The following is a 17550-nucleotide window of genomic DNA, read 5'->3' on the forward strand; positions in this document are numbered from 1 at the left end:
CCTAGGAAATGTATGCTGTTATTACATTATGGAGGGAGGTCACTACCCAGACCGGTTTCAGCCTTTTTTGAGGCTTCATCAGTGAGTAGCTAGACCTAATACCAAAGTGTATAGCGAAGAGAACTTATATACTCTGCGATACGATTTTCCAAAAAGGTGCAACCATTAAGTTACTTAAGTATAAAGAGCTAATAAGTTTCATTTCGGCAATGAAAACATTACTTAAACATTACTTAAATACTCCGGTATTGTACTACGTACTACGTGAGCTAAGTATCGGCGAACACTTAGCGTGAGCTAAGTGTTCGCCGATACTTTATAGTTTACTATATTCGGCAAGAAACTCTCTGATTCCAATCTTTGAGTTTCTTATTCGGTTTTAAAACTATGTGGGATTTAATATCCCCTTAATTTAAGTTCTATTTTTATTCTAGCTTCTATTATTTGTTCATTCCATAATTTATAACATTTTTTAACTGTTTTGAAAGGGAATTATGAATCCAAATCATAAAACCTGCTTATGCTAATTGGTCTCTGTTAACTCCACTATATATTAGATTAAAATTTTCAGTTCTCATGGTTCCTTTTAATTTCTTTTTGCTTCGGTGATTACTGCTATTTGAAAATTTCTTTCATTTAATATTTAATCTAATTCTATTTCTTTCATTTAATATTTAATCTAATTCTATTTCTTTATATACTATTCTTCTTACATTCCAGTTTTATATGTATTATATTTTGTTTCCATATTTCAATTTTTTTCATTTTTAAAATGCAAACATTATTTCTATTTTCATTTTATCTGTTCCATTCCAGGGTCATTTTCCATAGATTCATTTTGAATACCTTTCTCTATTGGCTTAGTAGTAAATTAGTGTTCTCCATGTCAGGTTACTAGAGACTGGTGATGGATAGTCCAGTGGTAAGACTGCTACCTTAAGGCTTCCAAACTAGCTTTTTTCCAAATTTAAACCCGTAGGAGGAATAGGGTTTATTGAAGAGGAAAGAGTAGATTTTAGAGGGGTCATAAATATAGGCCAGATATGCAAAGATCCTATAGCTCTTGAGTACTCTAATAGCATAAGGATCATAAAATAAGACAAGTTGGCTGATAAGGCCTTATACGAAAGAGTTACACAGAAATAATATTAATATAATTTTAATTTTTAATAGTTTTTAATTAATATAATGTTACACATTATTGTATGTACGTTGCTTATAGTAATGTTATTATGTGATACACTATTGTGATGTGCAATCACAATAGTGTATCACATAATGAATCTCAGTAACAGGAATGCATGTTAGCTGTGAGTTGTTTTAGAGCAGTGGAAGCTGGGTAACAAGAATGCTAGCAAGCAAGAGTAGGCAAGGAGAGCTGGAAAGGTGGAATAAACTACCAAGATAAGTTCTCTAATCACAGAAAAGTTTTTATATACATCTTTAACCAATCTCCAAGGAGGAATTAAGTTAATAATTGAACGACAGTATAATGTATAAAGCCTTTATATGTTATTATTCAGCTCATCTATCCCTCTCTGCAAGTTAGTCACTTACTCGCCATTCATTTACCCAATCAAAACCATCTCCGTAACTCAAGCCTTCCACACTTCAGACTCATATTTTTTCATTCATACTTTGCTCGTCATTCTCTCCTATCACACTACTCGTCTCCCGCCATTCATTTCCCATCCCTGAAGCAACTAGGTCAGTTATCAATATATATCTAGTTCATTAATTTCCTTCCACTTTCTGCATTTTGCGCATATATGCACTCCTCCCTTCTCTCACCCGCCACGTATCCAACTCCCAGGAGGCATATATGCTGCAATCACTGCATGCCACAAAGTCCGTTATTATATTACGTATAATAGGGTTCTTAAATGGCGGAGGACTCGGTGACACGCCATTTGTGATTACAGTTACGACTTCCATCATTCCTTACTGCCAATTATGTAACTGCTAAACTAATCACTAAAAAATATATGAACACTGTATTACAGATATATATATATATATAAATAAATAAACTCTAAATATAAACATATATATATAAATATAATGCTATATTCAACTATACTAGATGGCGAAAACTTATCTTCTCTTCCACAGCAATGCTGCAGACTGTGACCTTGCCTTCTCGTTAACTCAACGAAACTCGGTAACAATGAAACTCCAAAAGCAGAACCACTAAATAACACTTGTGTTACTGAGAAAAAAATGCAACACAATTCACAAAAGAATTCACACTATACACCGTTTAAAAAACAATTTTCCCTACAACCTCAAGTGATATACATTCCAAGGAGCAAGATGGAATCTACAGTAAAGTCCCTTTTTTTGAAATGTATTTGATACTATTGAATTATAAATGTATTCCTATTATCTGGACAATTATTTTTTGTCCTTCAGCAAAATAACAAAGGATGCATTAAGGAAACTGGTTTACTGAAAGACAACATATTTAAGTATAATGGCTAAGTGATGCTTTTTAACTTTTAGTGTATTCCGAGGAATTTAAGAGATGAGACAGAATGAATGAGTAGAAATAACAAAGAAAGATAAAGAAAAAAACTGATGGAATAAATCTTGCATAAAAAATTTCCATACAGTAATTTGAAACCATAAAACTTTTATCTGAATACTATGTTCAATTTGTTTTGTGTATTACTTAATGTCATTCCTCAGAAATGAATTTAATGGAGAATTAGAGAGAGTGAGAAGTAATGTTTTCTTTGAGCTCATATAATCCAATTTTAGAATGACCATGTAGTTTTTCTGTGTATTTAATTAGAATTTAAGAATTAAATCTATAGAATATTGAAATTAACTGATTCTAATTCTAAACAGAGAGAGAGAATGAAAGTCAGATCTCCTTAGAGAGAGAGAGAAAGTGAATTATTAAGCCTACAGAATTTGTATCTGTTTATATATTTATGTTTACGGTAAATGTTTTATTATTTTTATAATCGAGCTTCATTCTTTGGATATACACATGTTAATCTTTAAAGTCAATGCACCATCATGAATATGAATCTAAAACATTATAACCAACTAAAAAAAATTATAATACATTGTTATCCTACTCTATCGCTGAGTAACTAAAAGGTTGGATATAAAGACAAAGAAAAATATAACTGGTACAGTCGATTGACAGTATAACAAACTGGTGCAATCAATCTTCAAATATAACACTACTCAATTTTAATCTTTAAAAGGTACCTGCGACATGTTTATAAATAATAAATTACACGATAACCACAGTAATTAACTTTAATGAAATGAAAGTACAGATATTTTGTACTGAAGATAACAGTACATCATCATCATGTAGAAACAAGTAAATCAAAGTAACCAGAATACAAAGTACATACGGCAGTCAGTGGTTTACCAATTAAAATTGTTGCCACATGCTAGAAATTAATATTAATAAATGATTTTTATTATTGTGTGACACCTCCAGGGAGTCTGAAGACTCATTGAGGGAGGACACCTACTCTAGAACTCTGTCTATACTGCTCAACTCACCAACTACAACTAATCACAACTACACCTGCCACCAACACTAGTATTTCCACAGGCAGTGGTGTAGCTGGGGGGTCCTCCCTGGGCGGCACTTTGAACCTTACCCAATACATCGTTTTGACTTTTTGTAAACATTTTTGTATGTATTGAGAGGGGCAGCAAAAGCTCTAGCAACGCCACTGCCCATGGCAGGATTCGAACCCACAGCCTTTTGGCTGGAGAGCAATACTAACCGCTCTGACAACAGGCTGGCTGGTTCTTATATGGCCAAGTGAAATTACAGAACTTTCAGCTGAATGCTGTTGTTTTGTATTTGATGTTATCTCTCAGAACTGTATTTAATAGTGAGTTAGAGAGTCAAAGATATACTTTACTGGGCTATATAATATTATTAAAAATATTTTGATGGTTACATAAGATAAGAATCTTATGTAACCATCAAAATAGTTTTTAAAATTTATAATCTAAAAGTATATATGTAATTTGTTCCCATTTGGTAATACAATTGTATAAATTAGTAGCGTCCGACCGGTATGTGGTTAAACTGTAGTGATATAAAAGAAACTTAAATGTATTTAAACTTTAACTTACTTACCATAATGTTGTAATCCTTAGGGATTAACACAGAAATGCTGTATATATATATTCTGTATGTTTGTTTATAGCAGTTTTTGCATGCTTTACACTATTACTGTCCACGCGGTTAGCCTAGTGGTTTGCGCTTCGCAAGCCACTAGGGAAAGAGTGTCCTAGGTTTATTCCTGTGGACGACGTGAGTAGCTTAAGGATCTTCCTCAGTCATAGACAAGTTAGCCAGTCTTGGGCATGGACAGCAGGGCTTATTTTCCACCAGTTTATCTGGGGTTTTTCATCCCACAAGCAGGCAAACCGGCCCTGTGAACACATAGGGTACAGCCATAGGATATAGTATGGCAAGGAAGGCAATGGGAAACCACCTTGCTCATAGTCATTGGTCATTTATAGTTGCCTATAAACTATAAAGTTGCTATATGTGGTTATAGCCGAAAGGCTAAAACCACAACCAACACTGTTACTGTACGACAGAATGCTGAATAAGCAAAGAGCAGGCAGAGAAGGAGAGCCAGAAAGGTCTAATAAAAACTACTGAGTTAAGTTCTCTAATCTTTATCTTTAACTACTCTCCAAGGATATGGAAATGTGAAGATAATTGAAACACAGTATAATGTATGAACAGCAAGGAGTGACGAAGCAGCTGCATTAATTAGTCATAAGCCCCCTCACTGGGGGTGGGGAGACTCAAACCATTCTAGGATGGATGGATGGATGGATGAGTAAGATGAGATAGGATAATGTACGAAGCCTTTACATGTAAGAAGCAAATGATATATATTCCAAGGAGCAAGATAGAATCTGTAATAAAGTATCTTTCACTGGAAATGCATTTGGAACTGTTCAATTAATGTATTCCTATTGTTTGAGTGACTATTATTCATGCCTACTTCAGCAAATTGAAAGATGTGTTTAAGTAGACTTGCTTACTGAAAGAGGATATATGCAAGTATATTAGTTAAGTGAAACCTTTTAACTTTGAGTGCATTCTAAGGAATTTGAGATAAGGAAGAATGAATAATTGCTGCAAAGGAAGTTCTTATATGGCCAAGTGAAATTACAGAACTTTCAGCTGAATGCTGTGTTGTTTTGAATTTGATGTTCTCTCAGAACGGTATTTAGCAGTGAGTTAGAGAGTGAAAGATATACTTTATTCAGCTCATATAATCTAATTCTAGAATGGCTATTTAATTGTTTTTTGCATGTATAACGAGAAGTCAGATATACAAAATGGTATACATTAAATTACTAATTGTAATTCTACAGGGAATATCAATGTCAGAGTTAAAGAGAGAATTAATGAGTATAGAGAATTGTATTTATTGTATATAATTATATGCTTAGAATAAGCATTTTATTATTTTTATAATCGAGCTTCACTGTTTAGATCATTATGCTGCACCTGCTGCTGGAGGCTAGGGCTGGTGGATGAGGACTGGAGTTCTGTTTCCTAATGTTCCCATGTTGATCGGATGTCTGCACTAAGCACGCCATCAACATGGTGACTTCGATGAAGGAGATCAAAGCCACCAGGTTGCCTAACGAGAAGCAAATTGGCCCAGGGCAGAAACACAACAGGCAAAAACTTCCACGTTGTGCAGTAGTGGGATTGCATCTGTGAATAGGCATTCAGGAATAGCCAGGAAAACATAACCAAACCGAGTTCTTTTGGCTGGCCTGGTTGACCGAGTTGTTAGTGTATCCACTCTCCAGTCAAAATGTTGTCGGTTCGAATCGAAACGTAGGCATGGATGTTTGGGATTGTCTGTAAAAATACCAGTGGTGGTGGTGGGTGGCAGATGGTGATGGGGTTGATGATGATAGTTGCGGTTCGTTGTAGAGGAGGTGTCCTCCCTCTATGAGTCCCTTAAACTCCCTGAAAGCGTCATGTAATACTGGACTCAAACTGCTAACATCCATGTGTGCTACGATGAACTCGAAAGAAAGATTGCTGAATTTAGGGAAATTTCTCTAGATTCCTCTCATATCAACAACAGCCTGAGCTACAATCTCTCTGATGCACACGTTGCTTCTGTTCAGTACTGGCGCACTCGCGACAGTGCGTAGTATTAGTTTGTTTGGAACTCATACTTCCATTTTTTTCAAACACGCTGCTGTTTTTTATACTTGTTCTGTTAGTACAATTTTAAGTCTCTGTAATTTTTTATATACTTCTTTGATTGTGATACCTGAGGATGTTTCTGTAACGAAACTAGTAAACTAGTAGTACGTTTTTTAAATATATCTTGTCATCTTTTCTCTCAGTAATAGTCATTAAACCATTTATATATATATTTATTTATACATTAATGGCATATATATACATTAATGGCATATGTATATATATTAATGGTATATATACACACACACACACACACACACACACATTAATGGAATATATATATATATATATTTATACATTAATGGCATATGTATGTATATCTATATATATATTAATGGTATATATATATATATAAATACATTAATGGAATATACACGCACACACACACATTAATGGTGTATATATATATATATATATATATATATATATGCATATTAATGGCACATATATATATATATAAATACATTAATGGAATATACACACACACATTAATGGTATATATATATATATATATATATATATATATATATGCATACATTAATGGCACATATATATATATATGTATACATTAATGGCACATATATACATATGTATACATTAATGGCACATATATATATATGCATACATTAATGGCACATATATATATATATATATATATGCATACATTAATGGCACATATATATATATATATATATATGCATACATTAATGGCACATATATATATATATATATGTATACATTAATGGCACATATATATATATATATATGTATACATTAATGGCACATATATATATATATGTATACATTAATGGCACATATATATATATATATATGCATACATTAATGGCACATATATATATATATATGCATACATTAATGGCACATATATATATATATATATGCATACATTAATGGCACATATATATATATATATGTATACATTAATGGCATATATATATATATGTATACATTAATGGCATATATATATATATGTATACATTAATGGCATATATATATATATATATGTATACATTAATGGCATATATATATATATATATATATGTATACATTAATGGCATATATATATATATATATGTATACATTAATGGCATATATATATATATATATGTATACATTAATGGCATATATATATATATATATATGTGTGTATACATTAATGGCATATATATATATATATATATATATGTATACATTAATGGCATATATATATATATATGTATATGTATACATTAATGGCATATATATATATATATATGTATACATTAATGGCATATATATATATATATGTATATGTATACATTAATGGCATATATATATATATATGTATATGTATACATTAATGGCATATATATATATATATATATGTATATGTATACATTAATGGCATATATATATATATATGTATATGTATACATTAATGGCATATATATATATATGTATATGTATACATTAATGGCATATATATATATATATGTATATGTATACATTAATGGCATATATATATATATATATGTATACATTAATGGTATATATATATATATATATATATATATACATTAATGGTATATATATATATACAGGGTGTTCGGGATAAATTTGACATATTTATAATTAATTATATTTTTCCGTAAGTTACATGTATTAACACACACTTCTCTTCATCTAAAAGTTTGGACCCTTCTTCATTCATATACAAGATGTCAGAAAGGATGGATAGCTGGAACCCACCTGAATCATGGAAGAGAATAACTTGTATCATGATGATTCGTGCCCGCCATCAAAATAAGGATATTACGACTGCTGCCCAATGCTCCCTGAATACAGTAAAAACAATCAGGCATGAACTAGAGACTTGCAATGGTGACTACGAGGATGTAGCAAGAAGAAAGATCCCTAGCAGACGATCTGATTGCGTTCGTACAGCAGAATTCCTCGCAAATCTGCAGGAACAGGTGTTGAAGAACCCTGGCATTGGAATTCGGGCTTTGTTCGTGGAGTTGCTAACTGTAGTCAAGCCCTGGATAACAAGGGTAGGCAATGGTAGGCCGTATGTATGGCAGCAGGATTCGGCCCCTTGCCACACCTCTGTGAAAAGTCAAAAATGGTTGTCTGAAAATTTCTACGACTTCACCAGTCCAAATGTTTGGCCTCCAAACTCCCCAGACCTTAACCCCATGGATTATTTTGTATGGGGCGCAGTTGAAAAAGACACCAATCGCACTTCCAGTAATACAAAAGCCCAGTTAATGGATAAAATTAAAACAGTTTTTGCGGCCCTTCCCAGGGAGACTGTAGCATCAGCTTGTTCGAGGTTCCGAAGCAGAATTGAAGCTGTGATCGATGCTAATGGTGGTTATTTTGAGTAAATCTTGTTGATAGTATTGTAATTAACTCTGCCTGTAATGTTTTTTTGTCAATTCATTAAATTTAATAGATACAAAGAAGATTTTCTTTTTCCTTACGAAACTGTCAAATTTATCCCGAACACCCTGTATATATATACACATTAATGGTGTGTATATATGTATATATATATATACACACACACACACACACACACACACACACACACACACACACACACACACACACACATTAATGGTGTATATATATATATATATCATTAATGCTGATGATGTTGATAGAAAACTTTGTGGTACAGATATCTGTTGAATCAAATGATTGATTGAAATGAATCATTCGATTTTTAACTGTCTCTTTATTCCAAGAATATCAGAATGAGATTCAACCATATTTATATTATATACAGAATACAGAATCAATTGAAAAAGGTGTCTGACAAGATTCTCTCTATCACCCAAAATCTTTACAGCAGTCCTTCAAGAAATATTTAATATAAACTGGACAAACCTTGGTATAAATATTAATAACAGAAACTTAACACATCTAAGATATGCAGATGATATCATAATTTATGCAAACACTCCAGAAGACCTTAATATAATGATAGAAGTTCTATATCATGAAAGCAGAAAAATGGGTCTAAAGATAAACAGAGAAAAAACTAAAATCATGTTTATTGGTTTAGTAACACCAAAAAACATAATAGAAAACAATTTTTTGGAAATAGTCTCTTCATAAGCATACTTAGGTCATCTCATTGACCTAAAGTGGACTCCAAAAGGAAATAAATAGGAGAGAGTTCAACTTGCCTGCAGTACATTCAGAAAATTGAAAAACATTTTTCAAAACGATGATGTCCCACTCTGTTTAAAAAGGAAGACCGTGTATACTTCCAATCATCTCATATGGTTGCAAAACTTGGTTTCTGGAAGAGCACTGGCAAATAAATTAACTCAAAGAAGAATAGAGAGGTTGATGCTAGGCATCACATTAAAAGATAAGCGAAACACCTGTATAAGAAGCTAGACTCGCATCACTGACATCATTCTTCATCACAAGCGACTAAAATGGAAATGGGCCGGATATTTATCCAGAAAAGAAGATGAGTGATGGACCACCATACTTATGAAATGGATTCCTAAAGAAGGGTAATGAAGCCGAGAATGTCCTAAAAGAAGGTGAAGTAATGAACTGTCAGAGTTTACTGGGGAAAGTTGGTCAACCATTGCCAAGAACAAGGTGGAAAGAACTGGAGGAGGCCTTCGTCCAGCAGTGGACAGAAAATGGCTGAGAAGAAGAAGCCAGAATACCCTATATCTTATCCGGTCATCACCACAGCATTGTTTACAACAACTACGTCATTCTCACATTTCCTTTTGCCTGCTGATCACTAGGATAACATTTAGCTTTCCAGCCAGCACATTATACTTTTCATTACAAACTTCTATTTTCCTGATTATACATCTACAATTTCTGCCTAATCTCCTTATTCATTGATTTCTCATCCCCTTTGTTTATCCTCTTAACTCTTGAAATGCAATGTAACACAGATCTCTATGTACAATGTTCTCTTCTCCTGGTTCATGTCGTATGACATGAGTTTGCCTCCAAAGCTCCTGTCAATCTCCTGAATAACAATGCAGGCCTAAAAGCAAAGCATGACCTGTAACAAAATACACGATACTCTGTCTGTGTATTTTGGCCTACACTGATTGTGCTGATTTGCTGATACATGGCATCTACATCTTCCTGTGGACCCCATGGTCTATAGCGGCACCCAGCAATGTATTTTGTCCTACTTACCTATATCTCACACCAGACAGCTTCAAATGAACCCTCTCACAGACCTAATATCCTATTTAGCTTCTAATTTTGTTGGTTGTAATACTGCAGTTATCATCAGCAATTATCCACCTCCTTTCCTGTTCCTTCTATCCTCCCTGAAAATACCCTTTACATTCTCTCCCTGTAACTATATCATTTTTAATCAACAAGGTCTCAGTGATGCCTATAATAAGTATTCTCTTGATTCTATGTAAATCCTGTAATAATAATACAATAATACCAAAAACCATCACAAGTCAGTTCTGTTTATCCTATTTACTTAAACATATAATAATAAAATAAAAATAATATAATAATTTATAATTTTATTATAAAAATATATTATAAAATATAACAATAATGTAATGAAATAATATTATATATAATAACATAATAATGAAGCATCCATTATTTTATAACTGGTCTCTGATAGCAGCCTACTTAGAACAGAACAGTGAAATCCAGAGGGGAGATAAATCTCTTAATAGTAAGACTGCCAAAAATCTCATATATTTAAATATATGTTTTAAAACCAGTCACTAAAGCAAAGTATTTTCATTCTTAGAGTCAGCAATACACAGAAATAAACAAGGCTATAGAATGCACAATATAATATATGAACTGTCAAATCACATACTCTACCTAGTTTACAACACAAACTTATAAAATTACCTGAGTTGAACTAGCAGAAATAATTTCTGGAGTTTCAATTTTTCTTTTAACACGCTTTGGTGTTGTTGTTGAACATGAAAGCCCAGAACTAATGTCGTTATGAATGTGAGAGTTAGAATTAATATCCTTTATAATTACAGGACTAATTTCTTCAAATGTTCTTGCTTGATCTGATAGTAACCTTTTTCTCTGACCTACAGTTTTTTCTTTACTTTGATTCTCCAATTTGAAAGCGAGTGTTTTTAGAAAATGTGCCAATTTATTTGGTGGACAATTATACAAAAGTAACTGGATATTCTGATTTTGAAATTTTAACGTTGCTTTGCCTTCCTTTACAAATCTTTTATGAATTACAATATTATCAAGAGTAAATCGATTATTGAACTTGGCACTTTCAACTTTTAGGATAATATCACGGAATTCATTTCTCCCCAAATAAAGTAATACATTTTGATGAGTAGCACGTTTCACAACAGAACTATCTGAGTGGAATGTTTCCAAATTGACTGAGCAAGTTAAAGACTGGTCATTATTCATTTTCTTTCAAACCTTCCAATATGCATACGCTCCCTAAAAATGATTGGAGTGGGGGGGGGGGGATATATATCCACAACTTATAAAAGCAAGGAGTCGGAATTTAATAAAACGGATACAAAATAAATAAATAAATAAATGCAAGTTATTCACTATATACAATGCCAGATGAATTTAAATATATCTATGTAATGAATACATAAACTGCGAAGACAGCAATTCATATCACATCTTGAGTCGTGCAATTATTCAGCTCAGAAATTAAAACTTGACTGAGCAAAATAACATCAAGCGATCGCTAAATCAAAAGCTGATACCGTCAAGTTCCAAAGATGTCTTTTTTTTTTTTTAAATAATAAACGTGTGTATTCACATGAACATATCAAACGAGTGCTGAAATTGGACACAACATCTATAGTTTACAAAATCACTAACTTCTACCATACAGTACAAAATGAAACATTTCAAATAAAACAAAACAAAATCATATAAACCGCTTTAAACTTTCAAAGCATACTCCGTAACTAAAAACTGATTACTAAACAAGATCAAGCTAGAAATCAGCAAGAAATCCGCCAAAACATGCCGCACTTTTTAATAAATTACATTACTGTATTGGGAAATTATTTTATTAATATAAGATTCGGGAACTTGATGGAAGCCTACAATCTAGTAAACATCAAAAAAAAAAAAAAATCAATATAAAATGCATCATCGTTAATATTATGTGTACACAGTACAAAAATATTTCGACCCATGGAATAACGGGTAGTTGGTTTAAATTTTTTTCTACTGCGCCATAATAATAGGTAAATAATTAACGAAAACAACAAAATATGCAAAACGATGTAAACAGAGAGTTACAAGAAACTTTCCCATACTAGACTGTGAAAGAATCTTGCTCTCATTTCGTATACGGCATAAGTTGCTAACTCTTGATTTCAATTACACTTCTTGTAAAAATTCAAAGGACACCATAGTGTGAGGAACAAACAGCCATGGTACCAACTTTATTAAGTTGAAAGATCTCATTTTGCTGCGATGACTGCAGCAATCCTACGGGTCAGGCTTTCTACAAGTGTGCGATAGCGATCAGTGTGAATTTTGGATCATCTTGCTATTGACATGTAATGAGGACTAATGAGGGCCAGGACAATTCTGGGACGGACTTGATCTCACTGGATGCTCCAGTTCACCCCCATAGATCTTCAATAGGGTTGCAATCAGGGCTATATGGAGGCCTGTCAAGTGTGGTGCGATCATGTTCAAAAACCACGCAGTTAAAGCAACAGGCTTACGACAGTGTGCATTATCTTGTTCAAAGAGACAATGGCAAGTTGCATAGAAACGAGACAAAGTAGGATGCATTGAATTGTCCGGAATGTTTAAATACCGCTTGGAGTTCAATGTTCGTGGCAAAACAAACATAAAATAAGACCAAACAAGGAAAAACGGGTTAAGTTTCCTCCCTCGGTGAGTCTTTGGACTCCCTGGAAGTGTCTAATAATAATAATAATAATAATAATAATAAGACCATCACACAGCCACAAATGAATTTCATTGTTGGGATTACACCAGGGTTTCTCAAACTTTTTCTAAAATGGAACACTTCACAAATCCTGAAATTTTCACGGAACACCTTGGTTATTTTAAAAAAAAATCAGCTAACGCCTTTTTAATCCCGTATACGGGGAGTAGGCGAGGCCATTTAGCCCTATCTAACTTTTGGAGACTGAGTGGACAGTTCAATCTCCACTGGTACCAGAGATAGATGGCCCAAGGCTATCACTAATTAAGTGGTACACAGTGAAGAGAGACGGCTCAAATGTGCCACCATCTCGTGGTCCCAAACCCTAACACAATATATTTAATGTCTGAAATAATGAGGGTTCTACCTTGGTTATTTTGTAATATATTAATTAATAATTAATTGGTAATTTAGCTGATTTTAATATTAATTAAACATCAATTAAACCATTATTAAATTAATTTGTGCTGATTTTCATTGACATATCCTATTCTGATCACCAAAAATTTATATTAAAAGTATTACGAGTGAATGCAGACTTTTTCTCCTGTGTGCTGGTAGTTTTCCCCTCCTTTTGTACATCCTGGAGATTTTTGTAGACTTGAGGTGGATAACTCACTATCTGTTCGTGGATGACTCACTATCTGTTCCGTCACAAACACCTTCAATAAGAGATTTCTTATTTCCAACATTAAACAAAGTGCATTGTTTCTTATTCATATTAGAATTCAAATCTGTTGTCCTGTTACTTTTTAAAATTTCAAAAAAATCATGGCACTCCGGTTTCAGAACAAGCACTTACACACTGCAATACTAACTTGTGAAGAAAGTATTCAGTATTAATAGAACCTGATACAGACTACCTTGATCTTCAATTTCAGCGGAAATATTTTCTTTATACTTCCTTGTTGATTGGTCACTGACATTTGCAACACAAATATTATTTCGTTCAGTTTTGAGAACACGCCGCCCATTGTTGTAATCGGCTTGCAGGCGATTTTTCTGATCGGTCATAAACGGCGGTAATCTCTTTCCCGAATTGTTGAAAGATTTCGATGTTTAAAAATTAACGATAATTCATGAATATTTCCATGTTTAAAAATATGCCGCTTGGTCACTGACATTTGCTACACAGATGCCATTTCCTTCAGTTTTGAGAAACAGAGGATATGCCACCCATTGTTGTAATCGGCTTGCAGGCGATTTTTATGATAGGTCACAAACGGCAGTATTCTCTTTTCCAAATGTTGAAAGGTTTCCATGTGTGAAAATTAACGATACACAGATGTTATTAGGCGTTCTGGGTCTGAGCTTCTCCACATATTCAGGAATATTATTCTCCTCAGAATATTTCTACTATAAAATATTTATTCATGAAAAATGCTTAGAAAACTAAAATGACAAATTCCACAACTTCTCGCGGAACACCTATTCACCTTCCGCGGAACATAGTTTGAGAAACCCTGGGTTACACAATGGTAAGTGAGAATCGCAGGGCAACTGCCATACGCTCAACAATCCCCTGCTCAGTAGAGGAGGTGGAATCATTCATCCATCGATTAAACAGTTTTAAAGCTTTCAAGTCTAACTGTACCTTTTACACCAATGAAGACGACACCGCATGTTGGTCCGGGTAATGTGGGGCTTGGATACTGCGGACCTACCACGAAAATCCATTTGTCAGCCTAGGTTCTGAATGTTTTTTTTCAGATTCGCGTTCCAGTCAAAGCCGAAAACTCTGAATACAAGGTATAGGCCAACAACTAAACGCTAAAACCTTCGTAGCACCCCCGCCCCGGTGAGGAATGCGGAGTGTGGTGGGTTATGCACTGCCAGTAGAACTTGCATTTGACTCCCTGAGCTTCCTTCTCAGTATGGTATGCTTGATCATTGAACTCAGATGGTCCAATTTCCCAACAGTTTGCCAGAGAGGCCTACCATATGGAATCTTATCAAAACGTCGCATTCATACTCCAGCACTTTCCTTCTCGCAGCCGTTTCACACGGACACAGTTGCAATGACGTGAGGGCATCATATTCCACTAATTTATACAATCTACCAACATGTGACAATTACATGGCATGTTGCACCTTATTAAGAGTTATGTCTGTTGACTACTTTCCAAGATATATATATATATATATGTATATATATATATATATATATATATATATATATATATATCAGCTAACGCCTTTTTATTCCCGTATATACGGGAGTAGGCGAGGCCATTTAGCCGTAACTAACTTTTGGAGACTGAGTGGGCAGTTCAATCTCCACTGGTACCCAATCAGAGACAGATGGCCCAAGGCTATCACTAATTAAGCGGTAAGCAGTGAAGAGAGACGGCTCAGATGTGCCGCCATCTCGTGGTATCTAACCCTAACACAATATATTTAATGTCTGAAATAATGTGGGTTCTACGGTCGATTTTCTTGAGTTTACAGGACGAAAAACCCGAGTTTCCGTGAGGAAAAACCTGCTTGCCCGTGCCAGAGATCGACTAACTCGGGAACCGGTCGAAAAAAGGCTTAGAAAAATTTCCTCTAGTCGCCGACTAGACTCGAAACCAAGACTTCCTTCGTGCGGCCTAGCGCGGTGTATGCAAACGCCACATCCACTGAGCTACATTTTTTTTTTTGATATATATATATATATATATATATATATATTGTTACATTCCCCATTCCATAATTATGTCTATTTAATGGTTAAATTACGTCTCTTTCTTCCCTTGTCTCTCTTCTATTATATTTTACTTTTTTCTCTTAACTTGGGGCCGTATTTTACTATAAGGATATCGTTCGTGGGTTGAAAGCAAAGAGATTCCCATCAGACAATACTTTGTTTCTAAGCGAATGCTGATTCTTACCTCGAACTCAGGGAAAATTTCTATTTAGCTGCGCCACCCTAAGTTCTAGATTTTCAACCAGTGAATAGTAATACTAAAAAAAAAAAAAACAGTATCGAGCTCTGAACTGTATCCTTATTTCTGTGTCATAGATAAATTAATTCTTCAAGTCTCAAATTTATGACTATCTTGGTCTGCAGTCATGACCTCCCTTCCAAAATACCTCCTCTGTGGTGCGATTTTAATGGGGGGGAGGGTGCAGTAGAAAATGATTTCAGGCAAGGCAATTGTTAAATCAAAAGAAAGCATTTAATTATGCACTAAACAAATTAAAATCATGAATAATTCAGACACATTCACTTCTAAATAAATCTCAGTTAAATAATAAGCACTCAGTCTCTCCACTTCAATCTTAACAAGCTTATGAAATAGTTCCACATTGCACTAGAACAAAGGTAAAACAAAAGCTAATGTCTCAACAATATTAAGATTAATTCTGACATGCATTAGCTTCAATATCAACTTCAGATAAAATATATACACTCAATTCTTTTAATTTCTATCTTAAACAAGCACAGGTATCAGGTCCACATAACTTTCAAATCAAGGTAATGCAAATATTAATGTTAAAATACTGCTAAGGTTATGCACTTCACTGACGTTCAGGTCATGCTCTAATTTTCTACATTCATCTCTTGGAATTTAGTCTGTCTCTCTAAACTAGGTTTCTAGAGCCCTTACGCAAAATTACAATATTCTAGTCTTAAAAGTTCTACTAAAAGTTACAACCACTCTTTTTGCACACTTTCGTTTAACAAAGAAAATGTTTCTACATTACCACCCAGTTGGGAATTGCTCGAAAATCATACACTTCTCGATACAGCTCCACCTTCAGATTTGTTTCTGGTTCCGTTTGACCTGCAGTTTCCTTCTCGTCAGACTCGGGCTAGATGAATCTCGGACACTGAAGACACGTGCTTGCCTTTCACTTGTCATTAAGCAAAGCTCGACTGTTCATACTGTATACCGGACCTCAGCTCCGCTGAACGAATTTTGTATCGGCAGATTCTCAAGGACTGCTCGGCATTCTTTCCTTGCTTGTGGCTCGACGCTTCGCCCAAGAAACCGGGACGAACATCGGGGCACGGAGAGTAGGGCTCCCACAAGCGCTGAGGACTGACCGATAAGGGACTCTGGCTGGAGACCCGACAAACGAGAGAAAAAGCCCCGTTTTGTTAACTTCTGTGGTAGATGGAGTGAGCCCTTGGCTCTTTATCCCTTTATCTCTATTTAACTTGAGGTGGCTGGGTGGGTATTATGCCCGCTCTTGGTGAGCTTTTCTAGTGGTTTTCATTTTAAGATGGATTTTGGTCTTCTGTGTTTGAAATGGTCAGTTGGGCTGTAGTTTGATGCCTGTCTTAGTAATTGGTTCTTGTGGTTTTTTGTTATTGCGAAGAATTTTTCTGCGACGGTTTTCATGAGTGTCTTGATGCTTGGTAGTTTAGTATCGCGATGAA

At 34.3% G+C, this 17550-nt stretch overlaps 1 protein-coding gene and 1 pseudogene across 2 annotated transcripts in view; one reads left to right on the forward strand and one right to left on the reverse strand.

Annotated features, from left to right (window-relative positions):
- The window catches only part of Pif1 (Pif1 DNA helicase), a 122375-nt gene extending 110187 nt beyond the window's left edge, over positions 1–12188 (reverse strand). For both annotated transcript variants that reach the window (XM_090416143.1, XM_090416144.1), the window contains exon 1: positions 11120–12188. In XM_090416143.1, the coding sequence (XP_090272269.1) occupies positions 11120–11656 (537 nt within the window). In that variant the 5' untranslated portion in view covers positions 11657–12188. The remainder of the gene's footprint in view (positions 1–11119) is intronic.
- Positions 5512–5785, forward strand: LOC150108673 (signal recognition particle RNA; annotated as a pseudogene).
- Positions 12189–17550: the final 5362 nt, after the last annotated feature.

Source organism: Typopeltis vanoorti, chromosome 3 (assembly GCF_054136105.1).
Source record: "Typopeltis vanoorti isolate ZY-2024b chromosome 3, IOZ_Tvanoo_1.0, whole genome shotgun sequence".
Classification (NCBI taxonomy): domain Eukaryota; kingdom Metazoa; phylum Arthropoda; class Arachnida; order Uropygi; family Thelyphonidae; genus Typopeltis; species Typopeltis vanoorti.